The sequence below is a fragment of the Mobula birostris genome, chromosome 8, assembly GCF_030028105.1.
Source record: "Mobula birostris isolate sMobBir1 chromosome 8, sMobBir1.hap1, whole genome shotgun sequence".
Classification (NCBI taxonomy): Eukaryota; Metazoa; Chordata; class Chondrichthyes; order Myliobatiformes; family Myliobatidae; genus Mobula; species Mobula birostris.
The window spans coordinates 112,493,334-112,508,503 of record NC_092377.1 but is presented as its reverse complement, the minus strand read 5'-3'; the positions used below and the strand labels follow the sequence as shown (position 1 = coordinate 112,508,503).

Genomic DNA, 15,170 nt, shown 5'->3' with positions numbered 1-15,170 from the left:
CAGTACTAGAAATCCAATAATCTGCATTTTTCATAAGTGCAGCATTACTAGGCGGGATGGTAGTGTAGTGGTTAGTGTAATGCTTTACAGTGCCTGATGCAAGATCGGGTTTTAATTCCTGCAGCTGTCTATAAGGAGTTTGAACATTCTCCCTGAGACCCCGTGGGTTTCCTCCTGGTGCTCTGGTTTCCTCCAATATTCCAAAGACATACAGTTAATGTTAGTGAGTTTTCGGCAGGCTTTGTTGGTGCCAGGATCATGGTGGCAATTGCAGGCTGCCCCAAGCACGTTTCAGAATAAGGCGGCGGGGGGGAGGAGAACGAGTACAAGCTGGCAGGTATAGGTGAAACCAGGTGAGGCTGTGTTGGTCATCTTATCTAGATCTTTAAATTTAGCAGTTGAACTAAAAGCTTGGCTACATACAGTTTGAGAACCTGAGTTCAAAATCCACGAACAAATTAAAAAGCTACACATCATCCTAGGTTGGAAACATATTGCCATTCCTTCATCATCTGGATGCAAATCCTGAAATTCTCATTTATTATAGGATAGCGGTTCCCAACCTGGACCCATCAGTTAATGGTCAGGGTCCACGGCATAAAAGATGGTTGGGAACCTGTCACAGGAACACCTTCACCAGAAGGACTGCAGCAGTGCAGGAAGATGGCTTAGCACCAACTTCTCATAGGGCACTAATGTTGTCCTTCCCAGCAATATCATATCCCAAACAACTGGGCAAATCAAGATTCAACATTGATTATTGTCATTCTTTAGTACTCGGGTGTAAAAGAGAACTAAATGATAGTTACTCCAGATCCAATGCAGTGTAAAAAAAACATAATAAGCATTAAAAATAAGCAATCCTACCAAACACAATGTAGAATAACTGTTGAGTGTGGCCATTTATAGTTTAAGATTAGCTTATACAAGTAGATTGATTGTACATACATAAAGTGACACTGGGTGCTGGAGTACCTACACAAGGAGACTCTGATTAGGTGATGAAGTAACCTTCTAGGAAGCAGCAGGGCGTAGAAGCTTGAGGTGGAAAGCATAAGAAATAAGGGTAATGAGGGCCAGTAACTAGATGATACCGTATTTGGGTTGATTACGTTTTTTGGACTCAGGAAGGTCTAGAATTTCAACATCTTTGCAAGGTTCTACAATCAGTGTTTTCACTAATGGCTTCTACAAATTGAAGATATAACAACTGGAAATAATTTGCAATTGCTGTAATGCAGCCCTTATGATCTGAACTCTCATTTCTAACCCTGCCATGTGAGAGGTAACAGACAACACCTGGGACTCCCGAGCCAATAAAGTTTTACAATGATGTTGGTGGGACTTGAGGACGTGTGTAATGGGGAAAGGTTGAATAGGTTAGGACTTCATCCCCTGAAGTGCAGAAGTATGAGGGGAGATTTGATAGTTATTCAAAATAATAAGGCGTATAGGTAAGACAAGTAAGACAAAAGCAGGCTTTTTCCACAGAGGTTGGGTGACACTAGAACTACAAGTCATATAGTTCATTTGCAATGTTTAAGAGAAATTTGGTTAAGTACATGAATGGGAGAGGTACGAGGAGGGGACTATGGTCTGGGTCAATGGGACTAGACAGTTCAGCATGAATTAGGAAAGCTTAAGGACCTGTTTCTGTGCTGTAGAGCTGTATGACTCTAAGTTCATGTACTTAAATAACTAGTCGCAAGCACAATGCAACTAACAGACTGCTCTTTAATTGCTCTCACTCCTGTGTAAATATCCTGACATTTAACAGATTTGCCCTACGCTCCACAGATATGAATGTATTTACCTCTGCAGTTAGAAGCCTATTGGGACAGTTATTAACTACTGTGAAAAACTTCCGAAGTCCAGTTTCCAGCTGAGGTAGTAGTAGTATTACACAGTCCGCGTACCTGTGGGAACAAGTATCAGATCACTATGGACTGAATAATGCCCTGGCAACAAGAAAAGCCTCCTGTATTATTTCTGATCATGTGATACATAGCTAGAATGGCCAAAATTTTGCAGTTTCTGTATTTGACAAAGCCTTGCCTTGAAATAGAATATAGCAAGCACAAGCCCGTCGGTCCACCACAATGTTATGCCAACATTTTATCCTACTCCAAGGTCAGTGTAACTCTTCCCTCTTACTCAGCCCATATTCTTCTTTCATCCATGTACCAATCTACAAGGCTCTTAAATGTCACTAATGTACCAACCTCCGCCACCCCGCCCATACCAAGGACCTACCACACTCTGTGTAGGAAAACTATTTCTGACAACCCCCTTAATTCTCTGTAGATCACCTTAAAAGATAAGGTGTTTCACTGTTTAAAATGTTCAGATTGCATGATGCAGCAGAGAAGAACTTAGAGCTCTTGGCAATAGGTCTCCCCATATCACGGCCTGAGCCCATTACTTGGAAGTCTCGGCAAGGGCAGAAAATGAACTGAATGGAGTTCCTATGAAAAACAAAGCTAGAAATAGTTATCAGGTCAGAAAGAAAGTCTTAAAAGTTACAAGCTGAGGACCATAGAAACTACTGGATCTCCTGAATATTTCCAGAATCTAGAAAATAAGAAATCAGTTTTCACATTCTCCCCAGTCCCATCCACCCTACCAAATGACTGAGCATTGCCTTCCAAATTTAAAGGTCAAATTTCAGAGCAGCTAACTAGCAGATTCAATTTTTTTTTTAAGCAACTCAGCAGGTCAGGCAGCACTATGGAGAGGAACAAAAAGACATTGTTTCAGAGCACGCATTTCAGCTGAAAATGGTAACTGTTTACTACTCTCCATGGATGCTGCCTGACCTGCTGAGTTCCTCCAGAATTCTGTGCGCTACTCTAGATTCCCAGCATTGCAGAATCTCCTGCGTTTTATATTTCCTTCTACATATTTAATATTATTCCATGCAATGCCTGTTGGAAATGCTGCATTCTTGCCTCTAGAGGCACAGTTCATTTTGCATAAACATCACTTCCTATACCTAAACTGTTTTGTTATATCATTTCCTGGCTGCATTTATTTGCCCTTAAAATAGCAATATCTGTGAGTCTTGAGTTTTTGGTAATATTGGTAAACATTTAGTAAATATATTTTGAAGGAAGTATTATCTTTAAGTTTATCATTGCAACACAAGTTTACCCTTGCTTACACTATGCAGTTACAGAATGCTGCGCATATGTACTACCTCATTTAACAGCAGTTGTGAGAATAACCAACGGTATTAGTATATTCAGGTGCACGGCGATTTCTATTGAATTTAATACATATTTTATTTATCTCTCCGCAGTTTCACAGAAAAAGAAATCCTGCAGAAAGCTTCCATTGGGTGATTTTTGGGAAGTTGTTTAGCTCGCTGCACAGCTGTAGATGCTGCTCTTCAGATTTTTTGTTCTACAGTGGGACTATTAGTGCCCTGCCAACAACCTGTCCTTCTGTGTTGGAATACAATCTTGGTAACCCCATTTTAAATAGACTGTTCCCCCAGACTGTGATACTCTGAACACCCCAGTACACTTTACTCATGACAGTGCCAGTAGCATTATACTGTTGTATATTGAATTATATCATATTTGCACTTTACATCAGCTTCCATAGCTACAGAATATTTCTTTTATTTGTTAATATAACTGTTTTAATATTTTATGTGTTGTTTGTGATACATGCACTGGGTTTTGCACCTTGGTCCTTAGGGAACGTCGTTTCGTTTTGTTGTATACATGTGTACAGTTGAATGACAATAAAGCTGAACATGAATAACAAACTCATCTGCTGGAGAAACTCAGCAGGTGAGGCGGCATTCGTGAAGTGGAAACAGTATATGATTCTGTGTGTATATATACACACAAGCACGTGCGCGCAGAATAATACGTGAAATAATATTAACACAACCATATTAACAGATTTTAAAAGAGTATTCTATAGATGTACAAGTTGACATTAAGTGCCTATATGACACATAGTTAAAAATGCTATAGTATAATGCAGCGGTCCCCAACAACCAGGCTGCAAAGCATGCGCTACCGGGCCACGAGGAAACGATATGATTTGGCGACAGGAGTCAGCTGCACCTTTCCTCATTCCCTGACACGCCCACTGTTGAGCTTGAACGCACACGAGGTCATTACGCACGCGTCATCCATGTCAGCGCGGGAAGGAGATCAACTCCTCGAGCTTGCAAATGACAGCAGGCTGAAAAGTATGTTTGATATAACATCTCTGCCGGCATTCTGGATCAAAGTCAAGGCTAAATATCCTGAGATAGACACGAAAGCACTGAAACATTGCTTTCATTTCCAACATATTTCTGCAATGAATGCAACGAAAACCAAACTGCGGAATACACTGGACATAAGGAACCCCCTTCGAGTATCGCTGTCTCCCATCACCCCTCGATAGGACCGTCTTGTTGCAGGAAAACAAGCTCAGGGCTCCCACTGATTCAGCGATATTGGGGTGTTGCAATGATTTTATATGTTCATATGGGGAAAATATGCTCTGTGTTTAATATCCAAACGTTACTTAAAATGCTATGACGCTATTGACTTACTTACATAACCATATAACAATTACAGCACGGAAACAGGCCATCCCACCCCTTCTAGTCCGTGCCGAACATTACTCTCACCTAGTCCCACTGACCTGCACTCAGCCCATAACTTTCCAGTCCATATACCTGTCCAATTTTTCGTTAAATGATAATATTGAACCTGCCTCTACAACTTCTACTGGAAGTTCATTCAACACTTACTTCAAGCTCCCCTGTCCTCCCCTGATAATTGACTTATTGCTATATTCATGCGAGGAAAATATGTACTGTGTGTTTAATATTAAGTTCGTTAGATAAATCATTTTAGAAACGAAATTGAATGTATTAGCCACATCACCTATATTCCGGTCGTGATTAACCCCTCCCCCGAACAGAATCGCCAAAAACGATTTGCAGGAAAAAAAAAATCGGCTGGTACACGCATGCACAGGTTACGCATGTGCACTGGTGCCCGCGCAAGGCTTCATGGTCATTGTAGTCTTTCGCTGGGTAAACACAACGTATTTGACTGCTACTCTTGTCCGTTGGCAACCCTACCCACCCCCCCCCCCCGCCACCCCGGGTCGGCCGGTGCGCAAGAATGTTGTCAATATTAAACCGGTCTGCACTGCAAAAAAGATTGGGGACCCCTGGTATAATGCCACTGAGCTGGAGAGGAAATGTCCACACTTCAGGCTGAGACCCTGCACAGGACCAAGACTTTGACTATTCCTCCCCCCACCCCCTACACTGCAAAAAATGCTGCTTGACCCACTGAAGTTTTCCAAGAGATTGTTGCTCCAGATTCCAGCACCTTGTGTCTCTGTTTTATGAGTTGTTTGACTGCTTGGTTCACAACAGGCACTTCAATACAAGTCATGTGTCCCACATCCAACTCAGTGACTATTGGGATATAGTCATTTTATATCCTTTATAACTATAGAGGCTTTCACAACCTTGGTATGTTCTACAGAAGCTTAACAGACAACCAAGCTTTACAGCTTTATTTGAAAGGGCAATGATAATAACAAGATTTTGTCTTTAAATGTCTATATTTGTAAGAAATTGCCAATTTTATTTATTATTTAGAGGTACAGCACGGAACAGGGACCCTTCCAGCCCAACGAGTCACGTTGCCCAGCAACCCACCTATTGAGCACTAGCCCAATTACAGGACAATTTACAATGACCAATTAACCTATTAAATGGCAAGTCTTTGGAATGTAGGAGGAAACCCACGTGGTTCATGGGAAGGATGTACCGACTCCCTACAAACTGTACTAGAATTGAACTCCGAACTCTGACATCCCGAGCTGTAACAGCATCATGCAAACTACTACGCTATCATTGTCTCAACTACAGTCACTGAATATTTCATGTCTACTTGGGAGAGGAGATGGCGCTCCAGTTTAACATCTCATCAATAGGACTAGTGACAGTGCAGCAAAAATAAGATTTTGTCTTCCTGCTTTCGGTGTTTTTTTACAAGAAACGATCCTTACAGAATAAGTAATAAAGGACACAATTCACATTTTGTATAAATGTACAGTAAGTATCAAACCTACCTTTGATTTCTGTAAGCTTCAATTGCCTCTCTCCAGTAAGGCCGCATGATCTCCGCTACAAAACTAGATTTACCAATGAAGTCTTCGGCCAAAGCAATAGCTTCCTCATTAATATCTGTTTTAGGAAAAATGACACAGAATTTTACATTTGTATTTCAGATCCTTTTGCTAGCAGACAAATCTTCATTACCCTACCTTACTGCTTCAAATGAAAAGCATTTTTCTTCACTTGCAACGAAAGAAAGGTTAGTAATTATTCCATGTAAATTTATATAGAATGAAAGAAGTCATTTTATAAAGACTGGAATGAATTCCCTTTAGAAAAGAGATGAGGAGAATTTCTTTAGCCAGAGGGTGGTGAATCTGTGTAATTCATTGCCACCGAAGGCTGTGGAGGCCAAGTCATTGGGTATATTTAATGCAGAGGTTGATAGGCTCTTGATTAGTCAGGGCATCAAAGGATATGGGGAGAAGGCAAGAGAATGGGGTTGAGAGGGAAAATAAATCAGCCATGATTGAATGGTGGAGCACTTAATGGGCTAAATAGCCTAATTCTGCTCCTATGTCTTTACGTCTTATTCCAATTTTGATGGTCTGCCTCTGGCTCACCAACTACTGATTACTATGCTCCTGTGAAGCTTACCAGATGCTGGGTAATATTTTTTGAAAGTAGCAAATTGAGTACCAGTTCAAACAACACTGATGAATTGGAAAATCTGCTAGTCCAGTACCATCATAAATCTTACACGGGCTGGATTAACAAGAGGGACGGAGGATGAACAGGCTTCAATTATGTATAGCAATCAAGCCTGGCCTTCTGACACCATCTGGACACCATGGTAAATCACTCTTGGGACTTCAGAAAATGCATTTTAGGAATATTTTCAACACCTTTTGCTGAACTGCACATTATAGGCAGCTAATAGGGAGACAGCTTCAGGGTCATGTAAAAGGTCTGCTGGGTGTCTGGCAGGAAAATTCGAGTCCCAGCAGAGTGCTAGACTTTGAATGTATACCAGCAATTGTGGTAGTAGACTGGATCACATCACTTTTATTGAAGTACTGTTTCTGAAATTAATTTCTGGCATACTGCTAGTGTCTTTCATGATGAAGACTGACGCAAAATACTCAAGTTTGTCCACCATTTCTTTGTGCTCCACTACTCTCTCTGCAAGCATCATTTTCCAGTGGTCCGATAGCCACTCCCTCCTCTGATTTACTCTTTAAATATCAGAAAAAAACTTTTGGTATCCTCTTATTGGCTTGCTTACCTTCATATTTTATCCTTTCTTGCCTTATGGCTTTTTAGTTGCCTTCTATTGGCTGTTAAAAATTTCCCAATTATCTAACTTCTCACTAGTTTTTGCTATATTATATCCCCTTCTCTTTTGCTTTTATGCTGTTTCTAACTTCAGCCAGGTTGCCTCTATCCTGTGCCTTCCAAACTGCCCGCAGAAACTCTAGCCATTGCTGTTCTGCCGTCATCCCTGCTATGTCCCCCTCCAATCAACTCCGGCCAGCTCCTCTCTCATGCCTCTCTAATTCCCTTTACTCTGCTGTAGTACTGATCCATCTGACTTTATCTTCTCTCTCTCAAACTGCAGGGTGAATTCCATCAGATTACGATCACTGCCTCCTTTACCTTAAACTCCCTAATCAATACCCAACACCCAATCCAGATTTACCTTTCCCCAAGTGGGCTCAACCACAACATGCTCTTAAAAAAAAACATCTCGTGTGCCTCTCATGTGAAATATGGCAGTCTTGGGGGAACGCCCCTCTCCCGCAGAGTCACATCTGCCAGAAGTGCATACAGCTGGGCGATTTGGAAGACCATGTAAGGAATCTGGAGCAGCAGAATCTGGATGACCTTCGACTCATAAGGGAAAATGAGGCTGTCATAGATGAGAGCTACAGGGAGGTAGTCACAACTAGGCTGTCGGAAGCAGGTCGTTGGGTGACAGTTAGAGGGAGGAAGCGAAGGCGAGCAGACAGGTAGTGCAGAGCACCCCTGTAGCCATTCCCTTGAATAATAATTTTACTGTCCTGGATACTGTTGGCGGGGACAACCGAACAGGTGTGAGCCACGGTGGAAGGGCCACCGGCACTGAGTCTGAGCCAGTAGTGCAGAAGGGTGGGACGGAGAAGAGAAGAGCTGTCGTCATTGGAGACTCTATAGTCAGGGGAGCAGAAAGGAGATTTTGTGGACGTGAGAAGGACACCCGCATAGTTTGTTGCCTCCCAGGTGCCAGGGTCCGGGATGCCTTTGACCGGGTGCACGACATCCTGGTACGAGAGAGAAAGCAACCAGAAGCCGTGATACATGTTGGTACCAACGACATAGGCAGGAAGAGGGATGAGGTCCTGAAGTGTGAGTTTCGGGAACTAGGCTGAAGAACAGGACTTCAAGGGTGGCGTTCTCAGGATTGCTGCCAGTGCTACGTGACAGTGATGGTAGGAATTGGAGAAGATGGCAGTTGAATGCGTGGCAGACGAGTTGGTGCAGGGAGCAGGGATTTAGCTTTTTGGATCATTGGGATCTCTTCTGGGGAAGGTGGGACCTGTACAGATTGGAATGGGTTCCACCTGAACTGAGGGGGAGCAATATCCTTGCAGGTAGGTTTCCTAGCATGGTTCGGGAGGATTTAAACTAATTTGCAAGGGGGATGGGACCCGGAGTGATAGAGCAGTGAAAGAAGTGCATGGAGTAAAGCCAGATCTAACATATAGAGAAGCTTTGAGGAAAGAGAAGCAGAATAAACGGTGTAAAGATAGTAAGGTAGAAGGGCTGAAGTGTGTGTACCTCAATGCAAGAAGCATCAGGAACAAAGGTGATGAACTGAGAGCTTGGATACATACATGGAATTATGATGTACTGGCCATTACAGAGACTTGGCTGGCACGAGGGCAGGAATGGATTCTCAATATTCCTGGATTTCAGTGCTTTAAGAGGGATAGAGAGGGGGGAAAAAGGGGAGGAGGGGTGGCATTACTGGTCAGGGATACTATTACAGCTACAGAAAGAGTGGGTAATGCAGCAGGATCCTCTTTTGAGTCAGTATGGGTGGAAGTCAGGAACAGGAAGGGAGCAATTACTCTATTGGGGGTATTCTATAGGCTCCCTGGTAGCAGCAGAGATACAGAGGAGAAGACTGGGAGGCAGATTTTGGAAAGGTGCAAAAATAACAGGGTTGTTAATGGGTGACTTTAACTTCCCTAATATTGATTGGCACCTGATTAGTTCCAAGGGTTTAGATGGGGCAGAGTTTGTTAAATGCATCCAGGACGGATTCCTGTCACAGTATGTGGACAGGCCAACTAGGGGGAATGCCATACTAGATCTAGTACTAGGTAATGAACCGGGTCAGGTCACAGATCTCTCAGTGGGTGAGCATCTGGGGGACAGTGACCACCGCTCCCTGGCCTTTAGCATTATCATGGAAAAGGATAGAATCAGAAAGGACAGGAAAATTTTTAATTGGGGAAGGACAAATTATGATGCTATAAGGCTAGAACTTGCGGGTGTGAATTGGGATGATGTTTTTGCAGGGAAATGTACTATGGACATGTGGTCAATGTTTAGAGATCTCTTGCAGGATGTTAGGGATAAATTTGTCGCAGTGAGGAAGATAAAGAACGGTAGGATGAAGGAACCATGGGTGACAAGTGAGGTGGAAAATCTAGTCATGTGGAAGAAGGCAGCATACATGAGGTTTAGGAAGCAAGGATCAGATGGGTCTATTGAGGAACATAGGGAAGCAAGAAAGCTTAAGAAGGGGCTGAGAAGAGCAAGAAGGGAGCATGAGAAGGCCTTGGCAAGTAGGGTAAAGGAAAACTCCAAGGCATTCTTCAATTACGTGAAGAAAAAAAGGATGACAGGAGTGCAGGTAGGACCGATTAGAGATAAAGGTGGGAAGATGTGCCTGGAGGCTGTAGAAGTGAGCGAGGTCCTCAATAAATACTTCTCTTCGGTATTCACCAATAAGAGGGAACTTGATGACGGGAGGACAATACGAGTGAGGTTGATGTTCTGGAGCATGTTCATTGGAGAGGAGCTGTTGGAGTTGTTAAAATACTTTAGGACGGATAAGTCCCCAGGGCCTGATGAAATAATCCCCAGGCTGCTCCACGAGGCGAGGGAAGAGATAGCTGAGCCTCTGGCTAGGATCTTTATGTCCTCGTTGTCCATGGGAATGGTACCGGAGGATTGGAGGAAGGCGAATGTTGTCTTCTTGTTCAAAAAAGGTAGTAGGGATAGTCTGGGTAATTATAGACCAGTGAGCCTTATGTCTGTAGTGGGAAAGCTGTTGGAAAAGATTCTTAGAGATAGGATCTCTGGGCATTTAGAGAATCATGGTCTGATCAGGGACAGTCAGCATGACTTTGTGAAGGGCAGATCGTGTCTAACAAGCCTGATAGGGTTCTTTGAGGAGGTGACCAGGCATATAGATGAAGGAAGTGCAGTGGATGTGCTCTATATTGATTTTAGTAAGGCATTTGACAAGGTTCCACATGGTAGGCTTATTCAGAAAGTCAGAAGGCATGGGATCCAGGAAAGTTTGGCCAGGTGGATTCAGAATTGGCTTGCCTGCAGAAGGCAGAGTGTCGTGGTGGAGGGAGTACATTCAGACTGGAGGATTGTGACTAGTGGTGTCCCACAAGGATCTGTTCTGGGACCTCTACTTTTCGTGATTTTTATTAATGACCTGGATGTGGGGGTAGAAGGGTGGGTTGGCAAGTTTGCAGATGACACAAAGGTTGGTGGTGTTGTAGATAGTGTAGAGGATTGTCAAAAATTGCAGAGAGACATTGATAGGATGCAGAAGTGGGCTGAGAAGTGGCAGATGTAGTTCAACCCAGAGAAGTGTGAGTTGGTACACTTTGGAAGGATAAACTCCGAGGCAGAGTACAAAGTAAATGGCAGGATACTTGGTAGTGTGGAGAAGCAGAGGAACCTGGGGGTACATGTCCACAGGTCCCTGAAAGTTGCCTCACAGGTAGATAGGGTAGTTAAGAAAGCTTATGGGGTATTAGCTTTCAAAAGTCGAGCGATAGAGTTTAAGAGTTGCTATGTAATGATGCCTCTCTATAAAACTCTGGTTAGGCCACACTTGGAGTACTGTGTCCAGTTCTGGTCACCTCACTATAGGAAGGATGTGGAAGCATTGCAAAGGGTACAGAGGAGATTTACCAGGATGCTGCCTGGTTTAGAGAGTATGCATCATGATCAGAAATTAAGGGAGCTGGGGCTTTACTCTTTGGAGGGAAGGAGAATGAGAGGAGACATGACAGAGTTGTATAAGATAATAAGAGGAATAGGTAGAGTGGATAGCCAGTACCTCTTCCCCAGGGCACCACTGCTCAATACAAGAGGACATGGCTTTAAGGTATGGGGTGGGAAGTTCAAGGGGGATATTAGAGGAAGGCTTTTTACTCAGAGAGTGGTTGGTGCATGGAATGCACTGCCTGAGTCAGTGGTGGAGGCAGATACACTAGTGAAGTTTAAGAGACTACTAGACAGGTATATGGAGGAATTTAAGGTGGGGGGTTATATGGGAGGCAGGGTTTGAGGGTCGACACAACATTGTGGGCCGAAGGGCCTGTAATGTGCTGTACTATTCTATGTTCTATAAATTCCCTCTCTTGAGAATCAGTACCAACTTGATTTTCCCAATCTATCTGCATATTGAAATCCCTATAACTATCATAACATTGCCCTTTTTACATGCCTTTTCTATCTCCTGTTGTAGTTTATCTGTCACCCTATTGCACCAGCTCCACTGTTGAGTCTTGGTTGGATTACTGTTTGTCTGGACCCTTCCCCTGACCTCACCGCCATGGGGGTCAGTACCAGGAGCTAAGCATCAGAAGGCATCACTCTCAGGATCTCAGGAATTCCACCACAACAAGGCAACAATCCTTGGAGAAGGTATGTTTTTTTTTGTCTGAGGATGTCCGGCTTCCTGAGAACTGCTTTCTTGATAGTTCAGTCTTGTTTGACTGACAGTATTCCACAGAAAACAAGAAACATGCAGACACAGTGTTAAAAAACACAATGGTCATGGCAAAATGTCAAGAGCTCACGAAGTATGTCCTAATTAGAAACAGCTCTTTAAAAAGACCAACAGGCTGAGAGAAAATCTGGAAATTTAACAGGTGTGGGCAGGACAAGAAATATTTGCCGATTACACTAGGGACCAATTACATGTCTCTCTCTCTCTCGTCTCACTCAAAGAGCCAATTTGTGTCCCTTTATGCTGCAACTTCTGTAAATACATTACGTGTATGGGTGTTAACAAACTGAAAGTAACTTTTCCTAATTGTGTTGGCTCCTTCATGTTCCACAAATGTCACCTTTCTTCTCTTGTGAATGTCTAAACGTCTATAGATGCATGATGAAAGATACAGCACAGTCCATCACAGGCAAAGCCCTCACCACTGTTGAGCACATCTACAAGGAGCACTGCCACAAGAAAGCAGCATCCATCATCAAGGATCCCCACTCTTCAGGACATGCTCTCTTCTCGCTGCTGACATCAGGAGTCTTAGGTCTGACACCACCAGGTCAGGAACATCGAGCTCCAGAACTTGTCTGGAGAACTTACTGAACTAATTCCACAGTCTGTAAACTCATTTCAACAACTCACAACTCAGTGTTATTTATGTACATTTTTAAATTATTTGCATGATTTTTCCTCTTTTGCACATTTTATGTCTGTCAGTCCTTGTTAAATAAAGATTTTTTTCATATTTTCTAATGTATTTCTTAATTTTCCTATAAATGCCTACAAGAAAATGCATTTCAGGATAGCATTTGGTGACATATACTTTGATAGCAAATGAACTTTGAACCTCAGGTGCATGTGCCTGTGATGCTGCTGCAAGTTTTCCATTTCTCCTGTAAATAGGCCAATAAACTCAACTTTGACACTGGGTTACTGCCACCAAGTGGCCATTTCTCTCAAGTGTGTTCACAGGATAATGAGCTACAGTCATTTCAACTACATTACACACCCATTATTAATCAGAAGATGCTGCCGCCTAGTGCTGATGAAGGAATCAGCAATTTCTGCAAATAAATTACTTACTTAGCCATCTACAGACTGAAAAGTACCTCCTCCCAATTGTGTTGGCTCCTTCTGAAACAAATACCTACAAGAGAGTTATCAGTGAAAGAGTACAGAAAAAAAGTTTACAAGGTGTTGCATGGGCATGAGGACTGAGCTATAGACAAAGGTTGAAGAGGTTAAGACTTTATTCCCTAGAGCATAGGCGAATAAGGAGAGATTTAATAGAGGTATACAAAATTATGAGGAATATAGATAGGGTAAATGCAAGCAGGCTTTTTCCACTGAGGTTGGAACTAGAATGAGAGGTCATGGGTTCTGGGTGAAAGGTGAAATGTTCAAGGGGAACAGGAGGGGGAACTTCTTCCCTCAGGAGGTGTTGAGAGTATGAAACAAGCTGCCAACGGAAATGGTGGACGCAGGGTCAATTTCAATATTTAAGAGAAATTTGGATAGGTACATGGATGGCAGGAGTATGGAGGGCTGTGATCTGGGTGTAGGTTAATGGGACCAGACAGGCAGAAGGGTCTGTTTCTGTGCTGTACTGTCCTATGATGCTGACTCTATGACTCAGGAAGATCGGAGCATTCCCCATCTGATACCCTTCCCCTTCACCAGCTCGACAAAGAGTTCCAAAGCTAATTTCCTGTTTCAATTTGTGTTGCTTACCAGGAAATACAGCAAGTTCCTCCAACTGTGTCAATCTGAAATAAGATCGATGTACAGGCATGGATTCTGTCTGCAGTATCTGCCCTAAACCAGCTGTCAGCAACAGCAGCATAGAGGTGTACCTAGGGATTATTGAACAACAATGAAACTCATACATGTTTTAAATATTCAAAGTAAAACTTATTATCAGAGTACATACATCCGATAGAAAATTTGTGGGCACAACTGAAAAAGCGTGTGAGAGCAAGGAGGCCTACAAACCTGACTCAGTTACACCAGTTCTGTCTGGAGGAATGGAACAAAATTCCAGCAACTTACTGTGAGAAGCTTGTGGAAGGCTACCCAAAGTGTTTGACCCAAGTTATAAACAATTTAAAGGCAATGTTACCAAATACTAACAAAGTGTATGTAAACTTCTGACCCACTGGTAAAGTGATGAAAAAAATAAAAGCTGAAATAAATCATTCTCTCTACTAATATTCTGACATTTCACATTCTTAAAATAAAGTAGTGATCCTAACTGACCTAAGACAGGGAATGTTTTCTAGGATTAAATGTCAGGAATTGTGAAAAACTGAGTTTAAAAGTATTTGGCTAAGGTGTATGTAAACTTCTGACTTCAACTGTACATGTCACCACATACAACCTGAGATTCTTTTTCTGTGGGCATACTTAGCAGCATGCTATCAATGGGATTTAAAAAAAAATTAGAACAAAGTACAATAGAAGTGTTGGAGATTTTAGATCAGGAGCTTATGTACACAACACAATGTAAACGTTTCATCGTAACTGGAGGATGTACCACAGACGTAGTTTCAAGCACAGGTTGAGTACCCTTTATCTGAACTACTTGGGGCAGGAGGTGTTTCCTCTTTTGGAATATATAATGAGATAACCTGGGATCGCCATTATTCCCAACTCTGAATCTGTGCACTACCGATAAGCAGTCTTTGTCTTACACTTGTTCATCACACAGATGTATTGATGCAGCCATTCAGCATGTTAAGATTTTCATCAGTGACGATCTTGGCAAATTCATCAGTGAATTCCTCTGCTGCTTTGTGATCAGCAGGCACTTTAAAATTTTAATTTTCTGCCTTGTCTTAAATTTTTATAAGCAGCCTGCTGAATGTTCATAATTGCCTTCAATTTTCAGTTTGTGATAGATCTTTGCTTGTTTCATAATCAGCACACCGTTAAGCAGCACACGTCGGCTCTGATGCTGACGAATTCACTCTTTCAATAGATGACTGAGATCTTTATTGTACACTTTATGCAATATTTTTCTACATTTTATTAACTTCTGTTCATGTTAGGGTTAAAATGACACTA

At 42.4% G+C, this 15,170-nt stretch overlaps 1 protein-coding gene across 2 annotated transcripts in view; it reads right to left on the bottom strand.

Annotated features, from left to right (window-relative positions):
- Window positions 1-15,170, bottom strand: part of LOC140201608 (endoplasmic reticulum membrane-associated RNA degradation protein-like) — a 73,023-nt gene that overhangs the window by 27,920 nt on the left and 29,933 nt on the right. For both annotated transcript variants that reach the window (XM_072265976.1, XM_072265977.1), the window contains exons 7-9: window positions 13,839-13,960; window positions 6,103-6,217; window positions 1,814-1,916 (exon numbers count right to left, since the gene is read on the bottom strand). In XM_072265976.1, coding sequence (XP_072122077.1) covers window positions 1,814-1,916; window positions 6,103-6,217; window positions 13,839-13,960 — 340 coding nt within the window. The remainder of the gene's footprint in view (window positions 1-1,813; window positions 1,917-6,102; window positions 6,218-13,838; window positions 13,961-15,170) is intronic.